The 20,900-nt window shown below is 70.0% G+C and overlaps 2 protein-coding genes across 4 annotated transcripts; both read left to right on the forward strand.

The window, feature by feature from the left end:
- The first annotated feature begins 1,487 nt into the window (after positions 1-1,487).
- On the forward strand, positions 1,488-15,930 carry CD81 (CD81 molecule). Its single transcript, XM_054570725.1, has 8 exons — positions 1,488-1,757; positions 10,323-10,437; positions 12,922-13,019; positions 13,715-13,789; positions 14,086-14,190; positions 14,558-14,656; positions 15,153-15,239; positions 15,338-15,930. The coding sequence occupies exons 1-8, from the start codon at positions 1,692-1,694 to the stop codon at positions 15,398-15,400; spliced, it is 708 nt and encodes a 235-aa protein (XP_054426700.1). The 5' UTR covers positions 1,488-1,691; the 3' UTR covers positions 15,401-15,930.
- A 1,362-nt stretch (positions 15,931-17,292) lies between these two features.
- TSSC4 (tumor suppressing subtransferable candidate 4) lies at positions 17,293-20,042 on the forward strand. 3 transcript variants are annotated; one of them, XM_054570714.1, is made up of 3 exons: positions 17,293-17,341; positions 18,687-18,819; positions 18,923-20,042. In XM_054570714.1, the coding sequence occupies exon 3, from the start codon at positions 18,945-18,947 to the stop codon at positions 19,881-19,883; it is 939 nt and encodes a 312-aa protein (XP_054426689.1). In that variant the 5' UTR covers positions 17,293-17,341; positions 18,687-18,819; positions 18,923-18,944; the 3' UTR covers positions 19,884-20,042. The 3 variants fall into 3 exon arrangements, with proteins under 3 accessions (XP_054426689.1, XP_054426690.1, XP_054426688.1); XM_054570715.1 differs by having other exon boundaries at positions 17,298-17,345; XM_054570713.1 differs by lacking the exon at positions 17,293-17,341 and having other exon boundaries at positions 18,292-18,819.
- The last annotated feature ends 858 nt before the right edge of the window (positions 20,043-20,900 follow it).

Below are 20,900 nucleotides of genomic sequence, written 5' to 3' on the forward strand. Positions count from 1 at the left end.
CCCTTTCCAGGGACAAGGGGCCAGCTGCCTAGAATCGCATCCCAGGGTCCTCGGCAGAGGCCTACTGACGGTCCACCTCGTCACCCACCCGAGTGCCTGTCCTGGCAGCAGTGGGAACCACGCTCGCCGCTAGCTTGGCTCAACTGTTGCTGGGGCATCGCCTCTTCCAGGGAGCCCCCCTGGGTAGCCCAAGGCGCCAGAGGGCGGACTGGGGGAGTGTGGAGAGCGGGACGGATGAAATGCTGTCGGTCCGGTCAAGACACCAGAAACTATATTAAAACAAAGTGGGGTCACTCATGGCAACGCAGATGGCTGCCAGTCAGCCATGGCACTTTGCTTCAAAAGGGAAACAGCCCTAAGTCACACTAGACACATCTGGCAAGGAGACACATCTAAGATACCGGCACATGTGAGCACAACAAGTGTGTCTGCAGAGCGGGCTTCTAGGGAGATTCCCCACTTGCTGTCAGGGGTGCCAAGGGGCCTATCAAGAGACCCAGAAGGCTGGAGTAGAGGGAAACGCCCGTGTGTGGTTGCCTCTCGTGCGCCCCTACTGGAGACCTGGCCTGCCCTCAGGCCGGTGGCCTGACTGGGAATCGAACCGGCGACCCTCTGGTGCGCAGGCCGGCACTGGATCCACTGAGCCACCCCTGCCAGGGCTGGGGTCCGCCACTCTCAAGGTGGAACCGAGGCAGGCTCCAGACCACTGTGGCCGCAGCCGAGCTCCACGCCCTGGAGCTCTGCTCCACGCCGCGCTGCTCTCCCTTGGCCTCGGCCCCCGAGGCTCTGCCCTGCTGGACAGAGGACTTCGCTTGCCCTGCTGCCCGCCTGGCTCCGGAGAGCCTTCCCTGCAAGACGCTGACGGCTCCCTTGCCCACGGTGCTCCCGCCTGGACCCGCAGACAGAGACTCTGGGGCTCGGGGCCGTGACCCCCCGCAGTTCTCTCCTGTGATGCCATTACAGCTTGTTTCTGAGGGACTGGTATTGTTAGGAGCTTGCATGGATGTGGATTTAAATCAGCAGCCATAAAAAACTGAGTGAACCTGCATTAGTAAAACCCCAGTGAACAGCACAGTCACCTGTGTTGGCGCTCTGTTCTCTGTCCCTCCGGCGTCCCCTGTAGGGCTGGCGGTCGGCTCGGCACTTTGGGTCCTTAAGGCGCGGACCAGACACCCGAGAGGGATGAAGGTTGACTTAGAGGAAAGACTTTGTCCGGAACAAACGCTGGCCACAGGGAGAGATGGAAGCCTTCGTCCCTGGGCTTCCTGGTTGCAGGCCCGTTCCCGGGCGCAGTCCCGCGGAGGCTCGGACGGTGCCTAGCACAGCGCGCCCAGGCCGAGGGTCCTGGCTGCACAAGTCCTGCAAGCGGGCCTGCGGTGCGGCCGGGTGGCCGCGCGGCGGCGGGCGGCGGGGCCGGGGGCGGGGGCTCCGGGAGGCGGGGCCTCGGCTCCCGATAAGTAGCGGACCGGTGCGCGCGCCCCACCAGAGAGCGAGCGCGCAGCGACTGCGGCGGCGACCTCACGAGTCCCGGCCCCCCGCGACACTCGTCCCCGCGCCACCCCGCGCCTCCAGCGCCGCCCGCGCCCCTCGGCTGCCGCCCCGGCCCCCGGCCGCTCGCCAGGCCCCCAAGACCCGGCGCCCCGCCGCCCAGGACCGGCCCGCGCCCCGCAGGCCCCGCTGCCCGCGCCGCCATGGGGGTGGAGGGCTGCACCAAGTGCATCAAGTACCTGCTCTTCGTCTTCAATTTCGTCTTCTGGGTGAGCCCCGGCCGGGGGCGGGGGGCCGGGAGGGGCGCCCCTGGAGCCCGCAGGCCGCGCGCCCCACTAGGCCCCGCCGAGGGGGCGCAATCGGGCCGCCAAGTTGTGGGGCCACCCGTGCGGGCCGGGCGCGGAGCGGGGCGGGGGGGTCCTAGGTGGACAGGCCGCGGCGTGGGGGTCGTCTGTGCCGCCGCGCGCCTTGACGGCAGGAGGCAGGGGGCGGGTGGGGGGCTGAGAGCCGGGTTTGCGGGCCTGTGGTCGTCAGGACCCCGAGCCCCGCGGCCGGGCCGGGGCGTTTCGGGGCCTCGTGTCTGTCCCGGCTTGTTGATGGCGGTGGGGGTCGGTGGGTGCGGGCTCGGAGCCTCGTACCCGGTCCTCTCGACGTGCTGGCTGCTGTTTCTGGGACCACCCAGCCTATGGGGACGGGATGGGGGGGCTTGGGGGCGGGGCTCCCGGCGTCCCGCCCCCATGAGCTCATCAGGGCCACCGCCCCTGGGTGGGCGGCCTTGTTGGGGGGTGGGGGCTGCACTTTCGGTTTGAGTCTTAGTGACCTTCCACCCCGCTGTCGGCTGGGCCCAGCTCACCTCACAGGTGGCTTTCGCCACCCTGGGGATCATGTGGGGGGCGGGGATCTGGGCTCACTGGCCCTGGGCTGGCCTGGACGCGCGGGTCCCTGCTCCGTGCTGGCCCCTGCTGTGGCGGCCAGTCCCCGGCCCCCCGCACCCAGACCTGGATCCCAGCCCAGCCCAGCCCTCGGCGGCCGTTGGGGGAGCGGGGCTGCCGCAGCCCCCCAGTTGGCACAGGGCAGGTGTCCTCGAGCTTGTGGGCCCGGGTCTGGCCTCAGGTGCCCACCGTGGGAAGAAGCGCCCACCGGATGGTCTTGTTTGGGTGCTCGGGGCCTCCCAGCCGCAGCCTGAGAGCGTGTTTCCTGACCTGGGTCACAGCTGCTGGCCCGTGTCGGGGGGTGGGGGGAGGCTTTTACTTTGTTTTCACTTCCTGTCGGTGTTGGAGTGGCAGAGGAAGTAGGGGAGTGGCAGTGACGGGTGGGCAGCCATCCTCTCAGGACCATGCCCTGCCTCCCCGGCCGGTCCCCTGGGCAGTGACCGGGGCCCCTTCCCAGGCCCCCCTGGCCCCTTCAGGCTGCTCCGCTACCCTGGGCTGCTCAGCCCTCCTCCCGCAGGACCAGGGCACCGTCGGGTGGACGGTGCATTTCCCACGTGGACGATGGCAGGGCGAGCTTTTACAATGGCCCCGGGAGCAAGTGCGTGGGGTGGGGACACCTGCTCTGCACCTGGACAGCCCGGGCTTGGCGGCTCTCGGGCAGGGAGGCGTCGGGGGCAGAGAGCACCGGACCGGGCTGAACTCTAGTGGGGTGGCCTGGGGGCGTGCCATCGAGGTGTGGTGTCGTCAGGGACTTGGCATGTGCCTGCTTTGGCCCCGGCAGGCAGTGGGGGTCAAGGGGGCACCCAGACGCCGCCCTGCGCCCCCCCGCCCCGAGCCTGAGTGTGAGCATGGGCCCTCTACCTGGGGAGGGGAGCGCAGGCGGAGGAAGGGGACGTCTCCAGGGCGCCCCGCCCCCTCCGGACGCGGCTGCACAAGCCGGTAGTTTCCCAGGGTAGCTAGGGCGGCGGCGGCCCACCCCGGGGCCATTCCCCACGGAGACTGGAGAAGATGTTTCCGGGCCGCCCCCGCCCGGGCCCACTGGGCCGAGCACTGAGCGCTGGGCCTCTCCACCGCTGCCGGGGTATCCACAGCCACGGTGGCCCCACCCACCCATGGGGGTCACCCCACGGTGGGGGCATGCAGAGCCCAGCCGTGCGGACCTGGGTGGAGGCCACCCCACTGCTCTAATGCTGGGCCTCCACTTCCTCCCCTCGAAAGTGGGGTTCTCTAGGTCCCGTCTCCTGGGGTGTCGGTGGGTGAGCTCCCACATTGGGGCCAAGGGGCCGGGGCCGAGCTCAGGAAAGGGACGAGGGCTGGGGCCGGCGGAGCCCCGGTGGGGGGAGGCGCCCAGCGCTCAGCCGCCCCGCGGGCTGTGCCCCCCAGCACCAGTGCAGGCGTGGGGGCCGCGGGGACCCAGGGCGAGGCTGGCAGTGGGTGTCTGGGTGCGGGAATGTTTTAGAGTCCACGCCAGAGAGCAAGGAGGCGCCCGCGTGGAAGTGGCCTCGGGCGGCCTGGCACGCTCTCCCAGGAAGGAGCCTGGCCACCCCGCACGCCAGCACGGGCATGCCTGCGCCCGAACCACCGCCTGCTCTGGGGCTCCCTGGCCGGCCAGGCGTCAGACCACGGGGCAGGGGCCGGGGCAGGGCGGGAGGTCCGGCGGCAGCCTGACCGGAGCGGGGGACACTGTGGAGCAGCGGCGGCCATCCTGCCCGTTGGGAGGCCGGGAGCTTCCTGGCAGAGCTGGCGGGAACCTGAGCTGCCCTGCTGGGGCGGATCCGGGAGAGCACGCCCTCCCCGCCCCCCCCCCCCGCAGCTGGCCGTCTGCGGCAGGCCGCGGGCCTCCCCCGTGAAGCGGGCGAGCTCACGCCCTCTCCCCGGAGAGGGCTGCCCGGAGGGCCCTGGAGGGGCCGCTGGGACTGGCCGTGCCGGGCCTGACGCAGTCGGTGGCTGCCTTCCAGGGGCCGGGCGGCCAGACCCGGCTGACGAGGGAAGCCTTGGTAACTGGCATTTAATTTTTGCTTCCAGACAGCACATGACTGTCTATCACTTAGCAGTTCTGTCACCTTCGGTCTGGAGAGGGGATGCGGCCCCGGCAGGCCCCAGCGGGCGGCCGGGTGGGGGCGGGGCGGGGCGGTTTCCTGCACCTGGTTTCTTCAGGGGGGCGGGCGAGTGGACCCCCCAGGTGCTCCCGGGCTGCCGATCTGTGGGGGCGCTGCTGTGCGGCTAGGCAGGTGGAGAAGAGGAAGTTCTAAGGTTTGTGCCTGAATGGCGGGCGCGGGCCTCAGCCGGGACGTCTGGGCAGCAAGCGGCCTGGGACCCTGGTGCTGATGTGGCACCCCACCCCCTGGTAGGGTCCCCGGCGCGACCCAGGTCCATTCTGCTGCCCGCTGTTGAGTTTGGCTCCATCTCTATGCCTCATCCCGCTTCCAAGTCCAAACAGGGGACAGGCCGGAACCACCTGTGCCAGATACTCCAGCCCCGAGCCCCCACTTCCGCTCCAGAAACCACGATGGGGAAGGACCTGGGCCATAAAATCAATAAGGACTCCAGCCCAGGAGCCCGTGGTGCGGGCAGTCACCTCTGCGTGGTCCTGTGTTCCGAGGGCCCTGCGTGGCGGTGGGAGGGAAGCCGGCGGCCCTGGTCCCGGCCCGGGCGCTGAGCGAGGGCTGGCTGGTTTTCAGCCCCGGAGACATCACCTGCCCCGTGACCGGACTCTCTGCCCTGCCCAGGACAGCGGGCTCGCCCGCTATTGGCCCTGGGCCCTTCTGAGTCGATTGCAGGGGTCCCGCAGGATGTGGTTGGAGCCCACGAGCTTCCACAGGCTCCAGGGCTTCTCTGTCCTGCCCCTCCCCCCCCACACGCTCGGTGCTGGGGCCCCCAGGTGGCCCTCCCATGCGGGGAGGGGCGTGCCCGAGGGGCAGGCGGCTGGAGCTCCCACCCCCAGCGGACGGGGCTGGGGGCCCAGGTGTGGGTGGTCCTCAAACGGCCCCGAGGCCTGGTGAGCGGGACCCGCCTCGCCGTCTTCCCTAGAGCCGGGCCCCACTCCTGACTGCGGACATCATCGGGCTGACTTGGTCGTTGTCGCGAAGGCGCCCTGTGGCCGGGCGGGCAGGCGGCTCCCCCGGTGCCCCTGCTGCCCCACGCCCAGGCCAGCCGCAGGGCGATGCCCGGGACGCCCGGGAGCCGTCACACCTGTGCTGTCGCCGGTGGGCGGCGGCGAGGTCGGCTCTGTGCGGCAACGGACCGCCAGCGCCTGGCGGCGGGCGTGCGGGCCCCGGCCGAGCCCTGCTGTGGAGCAGAAAAGAGGCACACGCCCGCCCGGGGGATGCCCGCAGCCGCCTGCCCTGGAGACGGGCCGCCCTCGCCCCGTCCTTCCTCAGCGTGGTCACAGCTCCGCTCACGGGAAGTCGCGTCCTCTCCGGCAGCAGGCGCCGGACGGGGCCGCCCCTTCGGCCCCGCCATCGTCGCCCATCTCTGGCAGGTCCCTGGGACGTCGGTGTCCACGTGCCCCGCCCCCCGCAGAACGGGGCAGGGCGGGGCTCCTGCCGCAAGGGCCCATCCGGCCCGCAGGGTGGGCTTGGGGTGGGGGAGCCGGCCGTCCTGGCTCCCCTGCCTGGGGAGTGGGTGGCAGATGCAGGGTCTGGCCCTGGTGGCAGCCTGCTCCTTGGGGCCCAGGTCGCCTCCCCTGCACCCTGAGAGGGGGCTGGGGACCTCAGGGACCTGCATCCATTTCTCAGTGGGATGTGGCGCTTGTGTTCCCTAGCCAGCGGCGCGGTGGATGGCCAGGGTCCTCGCTCCCCATGCCCCACACCTATTTTTAGACGCCTGGTGGGGCGGCTTCCTGAGGCAGAGAGTGAGACAGGTTTCTGCTTCCTGTCCAAGGATGCTGCTCTTCCCGGGGCACGTCCTTCCTGCCTTCGCCGAGCCCTGGGGGGCGGCTGCCCGCCCCAGGGACGCCTGAGACAGCCCTGGGCCGCCCAGGGAGCAGCCTGGCCGGGGGGCGGGGCAGAGGCGAGAGTCAGCCTGCAGGGACCGCTCTTCCCCCACCGGCCCTCCTGCGTTCCACCTCCCAGCCTGAGAGCGGCCCTGCTGTGGCCCCGACTTATTCCAGCGTCTGCAAGGACATTTCCTGTCTTGCTTCCTGCCTCGGCCTTCCCAACCCTCCAGGGCACGGGCTCCGGGCTCCTGGGCCCTCCCCGTGGCCGAGCCGGGCAGGCTGTCTACGGGGCACTTGTCCTGCCAGTGTGTGCCCACCTCTGGTGGCGGGCGAGCAGGGGTGAGGGAGCGGAGCTGAGGGCCCTGGGGTGCTCCCCGCGGACGGCCCTCCCTGGTCGCGGCAGGGCTGCGCCCTGAGAGCCTCGGCACCGGGGGACTGAGCCCGAGACCAGCTGTCCTTCGCAGGGAGTGCTCCTGCCGCCGCGGAATGCATAGGCAGGACGTGCGGAGGCGGCTGCGCCTGCCCAGCGAGGGTGGGGGGGGCCATCCTGCCTGGGTCCTTGCGGAGGGAGGGGACTGCCAGCCGCGCGCTGGCTCCTGGGACGGGACGCGGCAGGCCTGCCGGGCGGCACCCCACCCTCGCACTCCCTCTGAGCGGCTTCTGAGAAACTCGGCCCGCCAGGCAGGAACCCAGCGTGCTTGGCCATCCCCTCCCCAGCCGAGGCTGCTGTTTATCAGTTCTCAGAAAGGAGGAAGAAAGAGGCAGAAGCAGAACCCTCTGTAGGACGACAGACACGCTGTGCCCTGCCCTGGCACAGGACCTTCCCGCCCACCGACCCGGCAGCAGGCTCCGTCTCCAGAGCGGTGTGGACGGAGGCGTGTCTGATGGGCCCTCAGAGAACCTGCCTTGAAGCTCCCAGTCCCAGTCCCAGTGATGACAAGGCGGGGGCGCCGTCCGGGCACAGCAGCGCCATGGCCCGCGCCCACCGCGTCAGCCCCCCTGCCCTGCTGCCCCGCTGAACAGACGAGGCCATCATGGCTTGCCGTCGGCCGGCCTGGGCTCTTGGCCTGCACACGTGTGCGCCCTCCGGCTCTGGACGGGACCGCGGCGCGTCCAGGCACTCGCGGGCGGCCGCAGCGGGCCCGGGACGTCCGGGCTCGCCCTGAGGGGACCCAGAAGACACGTGTAGCCCTAAACGCTTCGCTGCTTAGAAGTTCAGTTGGCAGGGGTTTGGGGGTGGGGTTTGCTTTTTCGTGGTTTTATTTTCTTTTTGAGTTTTATTTGACGTGAACGACACATTTAAAAGATACAGCTCGTTAAGCGTTGACACAGGGAGACACCTGGGAAGCCACTCCCACGCTCGCTTGCGATGGTGGCAGCCCTCTCTGCCCCAGAGTGTCCCCAGGCCTCCATGGCCCCCGCCCCCACAGCTGTGGCTGCCACCTGTGCCCCTCGTTTCTGGTTCTTTGCGGGGCTCCCTCCCCTGTTGGCCGCCAGCGGCGGAGCTCCCTGGAGCCGGCCAGCTGCGCTCCCCTCGCCGGGAGGGTGCCCCGGCTCGGCCGCGCCCGGTCGGTCTGGTTCACGCACTCAGTCTCCTGAGGGGGGACCGTGGGCTGGTCCCCGGGCTGTTCTCTAGACGCCCCAGGGACCGGCCCCTGTGGACGCCGCGGCCCCACTTCCTCAGGCAAGAACCCAGGGGGCTTCCTGGCTCCGAGGCGGTGGGTTTAGCTTCTGAACTGCAGCCCTTGGTCGGTCTGCGTCACGTGGCCCCTCTCGGGGTGCAGGGGAGGCCCCCCCGCAGTGGCTTATCGGCGTGTCTACTGGTGATGCTGGGCAGCTTCCCGAGTCAGCTGCTCTCCTGTCTCCTTCCTGGCAAAGCGTCTGTTCAGATCTTTTGTCTGTTTGGAAAGCGGGGCTGTCTCCTTCTGAGTTTTGAAAGTTCTCTGTAAACTTCGGATACACGTCCTCCCAGCCGCGTGCAAACCTGAGAGCAGGGTCCTTCCCGCCGCGCGCCCGCTTCGGGGCCCTCCCCCCTCAGGCTGGGGGTTCCGGCCCTGCAGGCGCCTTCCCGCCCCTCCCTCCCTCTCTCTGCTCTGTGTGGCGGCAGGTCTTGCAGGCCAGGGGCGACCCAGGGAGGGGGCGCTTCGGCCAGGCCCGTCCGCCTTGGAGGCAGGGGGGCCATGGGGAATCTGGAGGGGCTCCTCCTGACCCGTGATGGGCAGGGGAGCACAGGTGACGGCTCTGACCCCACCAGGAACACTGTGGGTGGGGACCATGTGGCCCCAGACTCAGCTCGTCCCCTCCGGTCTGGGGATGAGGCGCTACCCAGGGAAGGTGGGGGGTGGTCCCAGCCCAGCCAGGCGCCGCTCCACGCTCAGCTCCCCTCGGCCGTGGGGACACGGAGGCCCAGTCTCTGTGGCTGAAGACGAGGCCCCGGCCGGCTCCCTGCCCCTCCCCCTCTGTCCAGGGCATCTCACACAGCCGCCTCTGGACCACAGTTTTGAAACAGAAAAGCGATGTTTCCAAGCCAGAGTTGCCACGGCAACCTCAGCCTCCCCGGGAACCGCAGATGGCCGCCCGCTCGGAGCCCCAGGACTCCAGGGCACCCGCCCTGCCCGGTCCCTCGGGCCCTCCGGCCCTCTCTGGGCTGCGGCAGGCACCGAAGAGCGGGGACCGGATGCTGGGTGCCCTGGGAGGGGGCCTCGGCCAGCGGGTGCACGGCAGGACCGGGAAGGATGGAGGGAGCCTTGCTGCCGTGGCGGGGCTGCCCTCGCCCGCCGGACTGGGAGGCCCCGTTGCAGGGACCCAGGCCGCAGCTGGTGGCAGTGGGAGCCAGGGTGCGGCGGGGTGCCTGGGCGCCCCCGAGCCCAGGGTGGAGGGTCCCAGCCCACAGCCCCTCTCGCCCCCTCCTGTGGCTTCAGTGTCACCTGCCTGGGAGGCCCTGGGGCTGCTCCGGGCGTTTCAGAGCACATTTCCCCTGTCACCCCCCGGGGCCCCCTCTCCCTGGCCACGGCCTGGGGGACAGGCACAGTTTCTCGGCGTCTGTTTCGGGTTTCTCCTCCCCATGGGACATGCAGCCGTGGGGTCTGCGCCTGGAGCCCTTGGCGTGGGCACGTGGACCGCAGCGGGGGTGGCGGTGAGGGGGCAGAGGCGGCCGGGAGCCGCTGGCTGCAGCTCTGGGACCAGAGTCCTCCTGGTGGGCTCCCGAGGCCGGGGGGCTGGGTACGGGGGGCGGCGGGGTGCTGGCTGGCTTGCCTGGGTGGCCCGGAGGCCCCGACAGGCGCAGGCCTGGCCGGGCTTGGTCTGGGCTCGCCGGGCTCGATGTGGGGCCCCCCTGCCTGCCCTGAGGGCTCCGGGCAGCCCCCTGCCCGGCACAGGCGCCGATTCGGAGCCCAGCGGCTTCCGCTGGCAGCGGCTGCTCTTCTAGGACGCGCACGAGCTGCCTCCCCCTCTCTACCCTGCTCTCCACCAGCCCTGCCAGGGCCCAGTGCCGTCCAGTCCCCGCCCCTCTCCTGGCAGCCGACTCGGGGTCCCCTGAGGTGCTCAGGGTCCCCTGTGGCTTCTGGCCAGATTTAGCAAATGGACACCCACGTGAACTTGAGCCTCACATAGACAAGGCCGCCTCGGGCATTCAGGGCCCCCACGCAGTATTTGGGACACCCTTGTCCTCGGGAGCAGTCCCTGTGCGTCTGAAACGCAGGTTTACCCAGGCCCCCCCTGCGTCTTGCGTGGCCGCCGGTCCCCGAGTCTTGCTGCAGGTGTGGGTGGGGACCGGACTGCCGGTCTCCAAGGGCCCGAGGGTCCCCCGCACCCGGGCCGTCCCTGGGCATCTTCCACGCCAGGGCGGCAAGGCAGACGTCAGAGGCCGCGGGGTCCCTCGGGCCACCGACAGGTGGGGGGGCCCAGCACCCTGCTCCTTGTGTCGGCTCCGGGCTGCACGTGACCCTGCCCTGCTCTTCCCCTAGCTGGCCGGAGGCGTGATCCTGGGTGTGGCCCTGTGGCTCCGCCATGACCCCCAGACCACCAACCTCCTCTACCTGGAGCTCGGAAACAAGCCTGCGCCCAACACCTTCTACGTAGGTGAGCTCGCGTGGGGCCGGCCCGGGGCGGGGGCCGGGGGCGGGCGTGGACGGCGCACCAAGGTGCCCGACTGAGCTCGGCGAGGCCACGGACAGGCAGTCGGGGACTTCCACGAGGAGGCGGGGCCCGAGTGGGCTCACTGGGCACCTGGGTGCGGAGGCGGCCACTGGGGGGTGAGGGGGGCCCCGGAGCCATGGGGTCAGGTCAGCTTGGGGCCTCGTAGGCCTGGGGAAGGCGTTGGCGCCAAGGCCCCCACCGCCAGACGGTGCAGCTGGAAGCCCCAGGGGTGTGTGGCTGGTCGCCCCCCGCCCCCTTCACCTCTGGGGCGGAGCCCGTGCCGGAGGGCGGAGGGCGGCGGCTGAGTCAGGCAGGGAGCTATGTCAGGCATAGGGTATTTCAGGGGAGGCGCCCGGGACGGGGTGGGGCCAGATGCCTGGGCAGCCCGAGCAGCAGCTGAGGCTGTGGGAGCCTGACCAGAGCCTCTGGGGGACCGGACTCGGCCCTGGGAGGGAGCGGGGCTGAGGGACTGGGCCCCCCGCAGCCACACCTTGCCGCCTCCTGAGGCTGCCAGTCAGCCCCCAGGGCACCAGCTGCAGCCCCTCGGCGTCTGTCAGGCCGGAGGAGGGGGCCGCCGTGCCCCCCAGGGCAGGGCGACGCCTGAGGAGCACCCCCGCCCCCGCGGCGGGTCCCAGCCAGCGGGGCGGGGCTTGGCCTGGCCCGCTGGCAGCCTGTGCTGAGACGGTTCTGTCCTTTAAAGGCAGGCCCCCGGGCCCGCCCCACCGCCCCATCCCCTCGGGCCTGCCTAGGGCGCGGGCGTGCGCCTCCCGGGCTGGGGCTGCCCCCTCTCTGCCGGCCGGGGTACGCGGAGGGCCCCCACACTAGGCATCGCAGAAGGGTGGGCGCTGTCCCTCAGCCCTCTCAGGGCCGGGAGGGGGTCCCAGGGAGCATGGACAGGCGGCTGGGGGCAGCCATGCCCGGGGAGGGTCCTGCGCCCCCATCTGCAGGTTCCCCGGGCCCCCGACTGTGGCCCCCCAGGCTGGGAGTCAGGAGGAGCCTGCCGCCTGGAGGGCACACCAGGGGACCGCCAGCCTGGGCGGGCCGCCACGGTGGCTGAGGACTCGGGGTGGCCTCTGGACACCTGAGGGCTGTTTCTCTCCTGGGGTGGGGGGGTGCTCGCAGGTCTGTCCTTCCCAGGAGTCGCGTGACCCAGCGGGTCACGGGGGGTCCTGCCTGAGCATGTGAGGGGCTGCCACCCCTCTCCCCTTGTGTCCCCTTCCCTGGGCCTGGGGTCCCACGGGCGATGGAACTTGCTGGTGGCAGAGCTGAGCCAGCCCTTGGGGGGGATGCGGGGAGGCATACGTCTCCTGGGGACGCCGTGGCTGGGAGGCCCGGGGCCCCCCCACGGCCCCAGGCCAGGGCCGGGCTTGGGCAAGAGCAGGGCCACAGGGCACGGCGAGGCTCTGGCCACGGCAAGTGGAGGCCGGCAGCCGGCTGCACGAGCCTCACGCGGTGAGGCGGCGATGGGCGCTTGCACCCGGGGGTGTCCGGGCCCGAGGGGAGGGGGGCTGTGCCCCATGGGCGGGGCCCGGGGTAGGACATGGCAGGAGGTGTCCCTTCGCCAGGTCCACTCTGGCCCACCAGGGCTTTGTCCGGTCCCGGCCTTTCCTGAGCGTGGCGGCGGATCCTGAACCCCAGGCTCCCGTCCCTGGGGCTGGCCTGGCGGGGGCGCGGGGAGCGGCGCCCGGTACTGGGGGCTGAGAGCCGGGTTCCCAGTGCTGGAGAAGCCCGGGGCCGCCAGGGGGGCCTGGAGGCCCCTGGAGGGCCGCACAGCACCCATCCACGGGGCCAAGGGCACTGGGCAGGGCGGCTCGGCCAGGCCGCAGCCTCGCGCCCCTGCACAGCCTCTGCCTCCTCAGGAACACGTGCCCAGCCTGGCGGGTGTTCAGGCAGGTCGAGGGGGCAGACTCGCCCCCGCGAGCCATCGCCATCCTCTGCTGTCCCTGCCGCACCCCATCCTGGCAGCGGGGCCTGGCTCTCCCACCCCCCCGCCTCCAGGCCGCCTTGCCCAGTGGGCGCCGGCCTGCAGAGTTGGGCCGGGGGCGGGGAGGCTCAGGAGCAGAGTCGAGCCCCCAGGCTCCCGTCTAAGGAGCCGCTCAGAGTGCCCGGAAGTCCCGTAGGCTTGTGGGAGGCAGAGTGGCGCAGCTTGTAGGGGTCACCCAGGGAGGGACGGTCCCCACGGAGCTCTGATTCCCCATTCCAAGTATGTGGCGGAGTGCCATTCGGTGCCCAGGAGAGAGGGGAAACTAAGGCACGGGGCACTCCCTGGTGGCCAGGCTGCACGCAGCGCCCTCGCTGCTCCTCCCTGGGCAGCTGTGTACGCACGCGATCGGGGAGAGGTCTGGGGTGGTGGGCGGGGGGTGGGGGACATGGCCCCAGGGGCCCCTGGGCAGCGGGTACTGAGGCACCGCCCCCGCCCGCCCCCAGGCATCTACATCCTGATCGCTGTGGGGGCTGTGATGATGTTCGTCGGGTTCCTGGGCTGCTACGGGGCCATCCAGGAGTCGCAGTGTCTGCTGGGGACGGTAGGTCCGGGGCGGGGGGGCCGGCCGGGCGGGGACCCCCGCCGAGCTGGTCTGGAGTGGGGGAGGGGTCGCGGCGGCCTGGAGACCCCCCCGGGACGCCGGCGCTCGCCCCCTGTTTGGTGCGTGGACTCCACCGCGCTCGGTTGCTGCCGTGTCCAGGTCCTGCGTCCGAGCTCCAAAGTGGCTCTTCCCTCCTTTTTACAAAACGCCCCAGGTGTAATAAAATAGGGAGGGAGCCCCACCCTTGGGTGCTCCTGCCACGCCCCCACAGACGCGAAGGCGCGGCCTGGCCTCAGCGTCCGGGACCGGCCCGTTGGGAGGCGTGGGCTGTGGGAGCCTAGGCCAGGGTCTCCGTGGGGGAACCAAGGCACCCCACAGGGACGCCCTTGCCACCTGCCGAGCTCCGGCCGCAGCCTTCTCTTTGCTGTCCTGCCTGGCAGAGCTCGGGCTCCGGGGGCGACGAGGACGTCGGGCCAAGTCCTAGGCTCTGTGCCCCTGGGCTCCCTGTGGCTCATCCCCAGTTGGGATGTGAGTGGGTGGGTGGGAGCTGCCCGCTGCCCCCGCCCCCCATCAGTCGCTGAGACGGGGGTTGTCCGTGGGAGTCAAACCCTAAGCGGCCCCCCAGCCGCTGCCCCTGGCCTGCTCTGACCCTCTTCTCTCTGTCCCCTGCCTGCCTCCTGGTGTGGCCTTTCCAGTTCTTCACCTGCCTGGTGATCCTCTTCGCCTGCGAAGTGGCCGCTGGTATCTGGGGCTTTGTCAACAAGGACCAGGTAAGCCTGGGTCCTCAGGGAGGGCCAGCCCCAGCTTGGAGCAGGGAGGGGAGCACCCACTGCCCAGTGTGTGGGGACAGGTCTGACTGCAGGGTCTGCTTTGGGGCTCCTCCTGGGGCCGGCCCGGTGGGAAGGCCACAGAGGTCTTTCTGGAGCAGGTGGCCTGGGGCCAAGCCTGCGGGGCCGGGGGTGAGGCGGCTGGGTCTGTCCTGGAAGCGACCCCTCCCCCGGGGAGCCAGGTGAAGGCGTGCCCCCCGGGACCAGCCCTCACGGGGTGGGCCGGGGTCCCTCCCCAGATCGCCAAGGACGTGAAGCAGTTCTACGACCAGGCCCTGCAGCAGGCCATGATGGACGACGATGCCAACAACGCCAAGGCTGTGGTGAAGACGTTCCACGAGACGGTGCGGGGGCCAGGCTGAGACGGGGGGGCGGCAGGGACTGGCTGCCGTTCGGCCTGGCCTCCGCTCAGCCCTCAGGAGCCGGAGGGGGCACTCAGGACCAGGCAGCCTTGCTCCCCGAGGGCCTTGGGGCCCCCCGGGATACGGGCCCCTGGTGGGAGCCAGACAGGCCAGTCGGCTGGGGAGCTGGGGCCTCTGGGCAGCACAGCTGAGCAGGGGGAAGGGAACGAGGAGGGGCCTCCCAGCCCCCGCCCGGTGCCGGGGCAGCTGCAGGGGCCTGTGGAGCGGCTGGTCGTGTGTCCTTGGCCGCCTGCCCTCAGGCCACTCGCGCACGGCGCAGGCTGACGCTCGGCGCCCTCCGTCTCTGCAGCTCAACTGCTGTGGCTCCAGCACGTTGATGTCACTGACCACCATGATGTTAAAGAACAGCCTGTGTCCCTCCAGCAGCTCCCTCCTCAGCAACATCAAGGTGCGTGGCGGTGGGAGGGGCTCCCTGGGCTGGGCAGGCCCCGCCCTCCGCCCTTCGTGGGTCCCGGGTGGCGGCCGGCTGCCCTGAGCTCTGGCGGGCACTAGCAGGCACCTGGGGCAGTGCCATGGCCTGGGTCGGGGTGCTCTGCCCGGGAGCCGAGTGCTGCCAACGGCCCGGGGGGACGACAGTGCCTGCCCGGCTCCTGATGGGGCAGCTCTCTGAGTCTGGCTGCCGGTGGGCAAGGCGGGCGCCCTGACCTCCTGGGTCAATGCCCATCCCGTGCTCTGCTTAGCGACCTCTGAATGGATGAGGGCGCCCACAGCCGCTCCTCGTTCCCACGTGTGTTTAACACGGGTGTTGGATGAAACCCGGCAGAGACCGGGGCCTGTGCACGCCTGCTCTGCGGGCAGCCAGGGCTGGGCCCCCCTCCCCGGGCCCTCGTCGGGGGCGGCTGCGGACCAGCGCCGCTGACCGCCCGGCTACCCGTGCCCTGCAGGAGGACTGCCACCAGAAGATCGATGACCTCTTCTCCGGGAAGCTGTACCTCATCGGCATCGCGGCCATTGTGGTCGCTGTGATCATGGTGAGTGGGCCGGGCGGGGCTGGGGGCCAGGGAGGGGGGCACCTCCTCAGCCCCCGCGGGCCTTGGGGCGCTGACGGGTCGCCCGCCCCTCCCTGCAGATCTTTGAGATGATCCTGAGCATGGTGCTCTGCTGCGGCATCCGGAACAGCTCTGTGTACTGAGGCTCCGCCGCTCGGGCCGCGGGGGCCCCTCGGTGCCTGCAGAGACCGGGGCCGGGACGTTTCTGAGGAGGCTCTGAGAAGGCGCCGTTACTGCCTGTGTATATAACTTTTCTGGTATTACTCAGCTACACTTATTAACCTTTTTACTTTGGAGGTTTTGTTTTTGTCCTAAAGTTCCCCGTTACCTTTGGGGGCTGGCGTCACCTGTAGGTGGCGTGTGAGTGTGGGCCTTGGGGAATGCAGCGCAGGGTCCCCTCCGCGTCTGCAGCCACTTGGGGCCTCTGCCGGCTCTGCCAGGACTCCCCAGGGGGCCGCAGGCACCTTCCTCCCGCCCACCCGTCCCGTGGGCCACAAGGCTCACGCCTTTTTTTAATCCTTGTTCCCGTCCTGCCACCTCTCTCTAGAGCTGGATCTATGAACAGCAGCCTTACGCCTTCACTGCACCTGTCCTTTCTAACGCCTCACCTTTCATTGTAATTACATCTTGAAAGTCATTCAATAAAGAAGGAGAAACCAGGCATGCTAACAAACCATTAGCCCCTTCCTGTGCCCGCTGCGTTTGAGGCCTCGGGCGGGGGCGCTGAGGGGCGACACTGCCCAGCTCAGCTGAGCTGCCCCCGCCCCCCCCCATCGGAGGGCTGTGACAGGGTCCCCAGGCGAGTGCCCCTCTGTGGGGGTCGTGCCTCCCAAAGCATCCTCCGCCCAGCCTCACTCCCACGGATGCATCCCTGCCTGGAGCGGGCAGGAGGGGCGGGGGCAGAGAATGTGGTGCGGGATGTGCTGGAGGTGGCCTTCCGCCCCACTGGCCTCCCTCCCTGCAGAGGGTGGGTGCGCTACCCCTCCCGGGCGCCTCCTCCCTGCTCGTCTGGGGGGCTCGGGCCACGGTGCATCTCCCAGGGGCTGGGGGAGAGTTCTCAGCCACAGTCTGGCAAAGCCCCCGCCGTCTCTTGCATCAGGCTGCTGGCCCCCAAGGGGATGCTGGGTGATGTCACCATGAGCCTCCTGCAGGCACCGACCTGTGTGTACATTAAATTGGATCCCTTGAGGCCAGGAGGGCCCGCTGAAGGCTGATTTTGGGAACTAACCCCAGCCCTGCAACGGGGGGTTATGGAGTCTCACCAGGTGCGCCCCTCCACAGCCTGTGCCAGGGTGGGCCACTGGGAGATACGGCTTTCTCCTCTCTGCTTCCCCTGATGCTCAAGGGCCCGGGGACATCCTGCAGTGTGAGGCTGCAGCATCAGTGCTTGCGGTTTGGGGGGCGGGCTTAGGAATGAGGTGTCCCGAGGTTGCAGGGAAGAACAGGCCTGCACCCTGGATTCCCCGAGCACGCCAGGACGGCAGCTCCGGGAGAGGGAGCGAGGTCCGGCCGGCCTGCAGGCAGGGGCCGAGGCGCCTAGACTTTGTGGGCATGACGCGGCGAGGCCAGACCGCTGCTCCGGAGCTGGATATCCCGGCCGCGGCCTGCTGAGCCCTGGCTGACTCAGATTCTGATGAGCACTCGATTACGCGCCCTCCATACTCCAAAGACCCACGAGGGCCCCGGCCAGCCGCTTCCGGCCAAGACCGGAAGTGCTATAACGCGCTTCCGTCCTGAGGGGCCGCTGTCCTCATGGCTTCCAGCAGGGGGCGCTGGGGCCTCCGGAACGAGGTCCTGACCGTTACTCCTCGCGCATTCTGGGAGTCGGCGTCCTGTCTCCCCCACCCTCAGCCCCCTTAGTCAATTCCGGGCTCTTTTCGCGAGGGAGTGCCGCCATTTCCGGGGAGGCGAAGCTAGGGAAAGGGCGCATGCGCACCCATAGGTCTTGGGAGTCGCGGCCCGGTGTCTTGTGGGAGATGTAGTTCTTCAGGCGCGGCAGCCGTGGCGCTCGGCCGACGACGGACTCGGTTTCCCAGAGGGCCGAGCGTGACACAAGATGGAGACGGCCGGCCAGCAGTAGTACAGTAGGTTTGTGTAGCGGGAGGATGGCGGGGCCGGCCCGTCGCTGCTCGGGTAGCCCTCGCTGCACGGCCTACTGCCCCGAGACTCCCGTGCCTCGGTGCCCGGCCTCTGGGACCGTGGCCTGTCTAGCTCGACTTGGCCCGAGACCCAGGTCCCCGATGGGGAGAGCCTTCCGGGCATGGGGCGAGGCTCTGGGCACATCCTGTGCGGAAAGTCAGGCTCTACCTCCAATGGGGAAGAGAGTGGAAGGAAGTTGGGGGTCCCGCTCCCTGGGATCTGCCTGTCCATACCCGGGCCCTTACAGAACCTCCGTCCCCAGCCTCGCAGCCTGGACGCAGATTTGCTCTCCTCTGAGTTAGGGTTAGGCCCCTTCTCCTGGGGCTTCGTCCCCGTCTCCCCCACGGAATGTCCCACTGCTTAGGCTGCTTTTTGGCGGTGGCGTCCCCGGCGGTGCGGCGGACAAGAGTGTGAAATCCCAGTATTGCCTCAGCACACTGTATACGAGGGGTAGATGCCGCCCCTGCTGGCCCTGCCCTCTCAGGCCGACACCGCGTGCTGTGCTCCGTGCTCCCCTTCTCTCCTGGAGGTGTGCTTTGTTTTGGGGAGCTGAGCCCCAGGGGAACGGAGATCTAGCCTGTGTTTGACTTGTGCAGGGCATTGAGACGCCCCATCCCTCCAGATTTGCCTGGCCTGGGTTGGTGGGTTCACCAGCAACGGGTCACCCTGGGCGTGCAGGACTTGGTGCAGAGGAAGAAGGAGTTGGCGGGTGGGGTGCCCAGAGCCGCGCAGAAGGGTGAGGCTGGGCTGCCCTCTCGGCCTGGCCGCGCTTGGCCACTAGACACCCGCTGACAGCACGTCTGTGCTCAGCTGGGGAAGGTGGGGGCCGGGGGAGGGCTGCAGGAGAAGTGCCCTTGGAAGTTGCTCCAGGTGGTCGCACCCCTGTTCCCTGAGAGCTTGACCCTCAGGTGTCCAGGACTTGGCTGCAGACCCCTCTGGAGCGCTCAGCCTCTCCCAGCAAAGAGCAGCAAACCTTCCTGCAGGCCAGGCAGGTGCCCCCGCCTCCCTGGAGCACTCGCCGCGCGCCACGCCCAGCAGCCTGTGGGTGGTCCCACCTGGCCGCGGTGCTCCTGAGGGGCCGGGGCTGCCTTTGGCCCTGGGTGGGCCCCGCTGGCTGCTGGTTCCCTCGTCGGCCCGTTCAGACCTAGCTGGAGAGGATCGTTGGGACTGACGGAGAGGACGTGTCAGGGGACCCGCTCCCTGGCCTGTGCTGCTCCCCGGGTCGTGGTGTCTCTCCTGCACGTTCACTCTCTGGTCTGATGGTCGGCTGTCGCTCCCTCCCTCCCTCAGCTACAGCGGAGCCTCTGAGCAGAGCTGAGCTGGGCACTGCGGGGCTGAGGCCACCACCTGGCCTCCGCCACCTGTGCCTGCGCTCTGCCCATCAGCCGCCAGGCGTCCGCACTGGCATCCAGCGCACGGGAAGGTGAGGAGCGGGCTCTCCGGGGTGGGCGGGCGGGTGCTGGGGGCAGGGGCTTTGACCCGCACGCTGGCCTCAGAAAGAAACTCCAGGGGCTGTTTTGGTCTAGGTGCGCTGCGGCCTCGGGGCCCATGGCTGAGGTGGGGGCAGGTGAGCCCGCCCCCGGCGTGGAGGTAGAGCAAGAGACACCGTGTGACGCCCTGCCTTCGGACACCGCTTCCCTCAGTGACTCGGACTCCGATCTCAGCCTGCCTGGCAGCGCCGAGCTGGAGGCCCGGTCCCCGGAGGAGCTGCCCGTGGAGGCCGAGGGGGACTCGGGCCCCGAGGAGCCCCCCTCGCCGCCGAGGGGCCTCCCCGCAGCCGCAGCACAGCCTTTCCACCTGCGGGGCGCCAGCAGCTCCTTCTCCCAGCGCAGTCGCAGCATCTTTGACTGCCTGGAGGGCGTGGCCAGGCAGGCGTCGCACGTGGGGCTCCAGACCAGCCCCGGCCACCATGGAGGCTTCAAACGGCCCCTGGCGCCCTCGAGCCAGCCTTTAGCAAAGTGCCCAGGCAGAGCCAGTCCGAGCCCTGTCCCTCCAAGGGCGCCCCCCGTCCCCGACTACGTGGCCCACCCTGAGCGCTGGACCAAGTACAGCCTGGAGGACGTGGCTGAGGCCAGTGAGCAGAGCAACCGGGCTGCCGCCCTGGACTTCCTGGGCCCCCGGAGCCTGGACCCCCCCAGCAACTGCGTGTCCTCCTTCAACCAGGACCCCTCCAGCTGCGGGGAGGGCAGAGTCATCTTCACCAAACCCGCCCGGGCCGCAGAGGCCAGACCCGAGCGGAAGCGGGTCCCCAGGAAGGCGGGAGAGCCGGGCCGGGGCGAGGCGTCGGTGGAGCTGGCCCACCTGGCCCGGCCCGGGAGCCCGGAGGCTGAGGAGTGGGGCGGCCTGCCCGAGGGGGCCCCCCACCGCGGGCCAGCAGCAGGCCCCTCCGTGGTGGAGAGTGTCGGCTTCCAGAGCAGCAGGAAGCGGAGTAGAGACCACTTCCGGAACAAGAGCAGCGACAAGGAGGCCCCGGGGGCCGAGGTCTGACCTGGGAGACTGCCCGGCTGTAGGAGGCTGGCCCCTTGGGCAGGGAGCCGGTGGGCTGCCTGTAGGCGGCCCCAGCTGGGGCTCAGGCAGTATGGTCTTGGGAGCAGAGACCTTGCCAAGGGGATGGCGGCGGCCCTGGCCGTCTGGGCACCCGTGGGGGAACAGTAAAGCTTCTGGATATTCCTCAGGCTCAGCGTCTCTGTGTGACCGGCCCCGTCCACCCCCAGGACCCGCGTGGCCGTGGCTGTGGCCGTCCAGCCCATCTGGCTGATGACCCGCTCCCGCTGTGCGCCTCCTGAGTCAGTGCAGCAGGCGCGGGGAGCTTCTGAATCGCCAGCTGTACCTGTCCGCAGCTGCTCTTCCCAAACGGACTGAGGGGCCCCTACAAGGCCGGGCTCACGGCCTCAGGCGCCTGGCCTGTGCCCCAGGGGCCTGCTGACCGCGGGGCGGGGCCCCCCTGGCCCTAGCCCAGTGTGCCCTCTGCTCTGTCCTGCCCAGGCCCCATGTGAAGGCGGCCGGCGTCCTGGGCCCGCGGCACCCAGCTGGCTGGGTTGCACGTGGCAGATCCACCGGCAGGGAAGGAGGGAGGCCCCAGTGTGCCGGGGAGGCCCCTGGGTGGGCGCGGCTCCCCTGGGGCTGGCGGGAGGGGGGCCCACCTTGACCTGTGGGGTGGGGGCGGCGTCCTGGGGCTGCTGCCCAGGCCCGCGCTGTCCGCCGCACCCTGTGTGAGCTCCGGGGGCTCAGGGGTGGGAACCAACACAGCAGACACCCCGGCGCGAGTCTTAAAGGACTGGAACTCTCAACCGTGGCGTGCCAAAACCAGTTTTTTAGGCAACACAGGCTGAGCGCTGCTGTCCACTCAGCGAGGGCGGGCTCTGAGAAGTGCCAGCGCTCGGGGGGCAGGCCTGCGTGCAGCCCCTGGGCCGAGAGAGGCCTGGGAGGGGCCAGGCAGGGCGTGGAGGGCTCCCTTTTGACGAGGCCTCGGGGTGGGGATGGGGAGTAGGGTCTTGGTTGGAC

The sequence above is a fragment of the Pteronotus mesoamericanus genome, unplaced genomic scaffold (assembly GCF_021234165.1).
Source record: "Pteronotus mesoamericanus isolate MK-2021 breed Mesoamerican mustached bat unplaced genomic scaffold, CSHL_Meso_final contig_214, whole genome shotgun sequence".
Lineage (NCBI taxonomy): Eukaryota > Metazoa > Chordata > Mammalia > Chiroptera > Mormoopidae > Pteronotus > Pteronotus mesoamericanus.

Excerpts from the sequence above, each read along its gene's own strand:
- TSSC4 (XM_054570713.1), top strand. The coding sequence starts at position 18,656 with ATGGTCGGCTGTCGCTCCCTCCCTCCCTCAGCTACAGCGGAGCCTCTG. Across the intron at positions 18,820-18,922 it reads GGCATCCAGCGCACGGGAAG|GTGCGCTGCGGCCTCGGGGC; the intron begins GTGAGGAGCGGG and ends GTTTTGGTCTAG.
- CD81 (XM_054570725.1), top strand. The coding sequence starts at position 1,692 with ATGGGGGTGGAGGGCTGCACCAAGTGCATCAAGTACCTGCTCTTCGTC. Across the intron at positions 13,020-13,714 it reads CGCAGTGTCTGCTGGGGACG|TTCTTCACCTGCCTGGTGAT; the intron begins GTAGGTCCGGGG and ends TGGCCTTTCCAG. Across the intron at positions 15,240-15,337 it reads TTGTGGTCGCTGTGATCATG|ATCTTTGAGATGATCCTGAG; the intron begins GTGAGTGGGCCG and ends CCCTCCCTGCAG.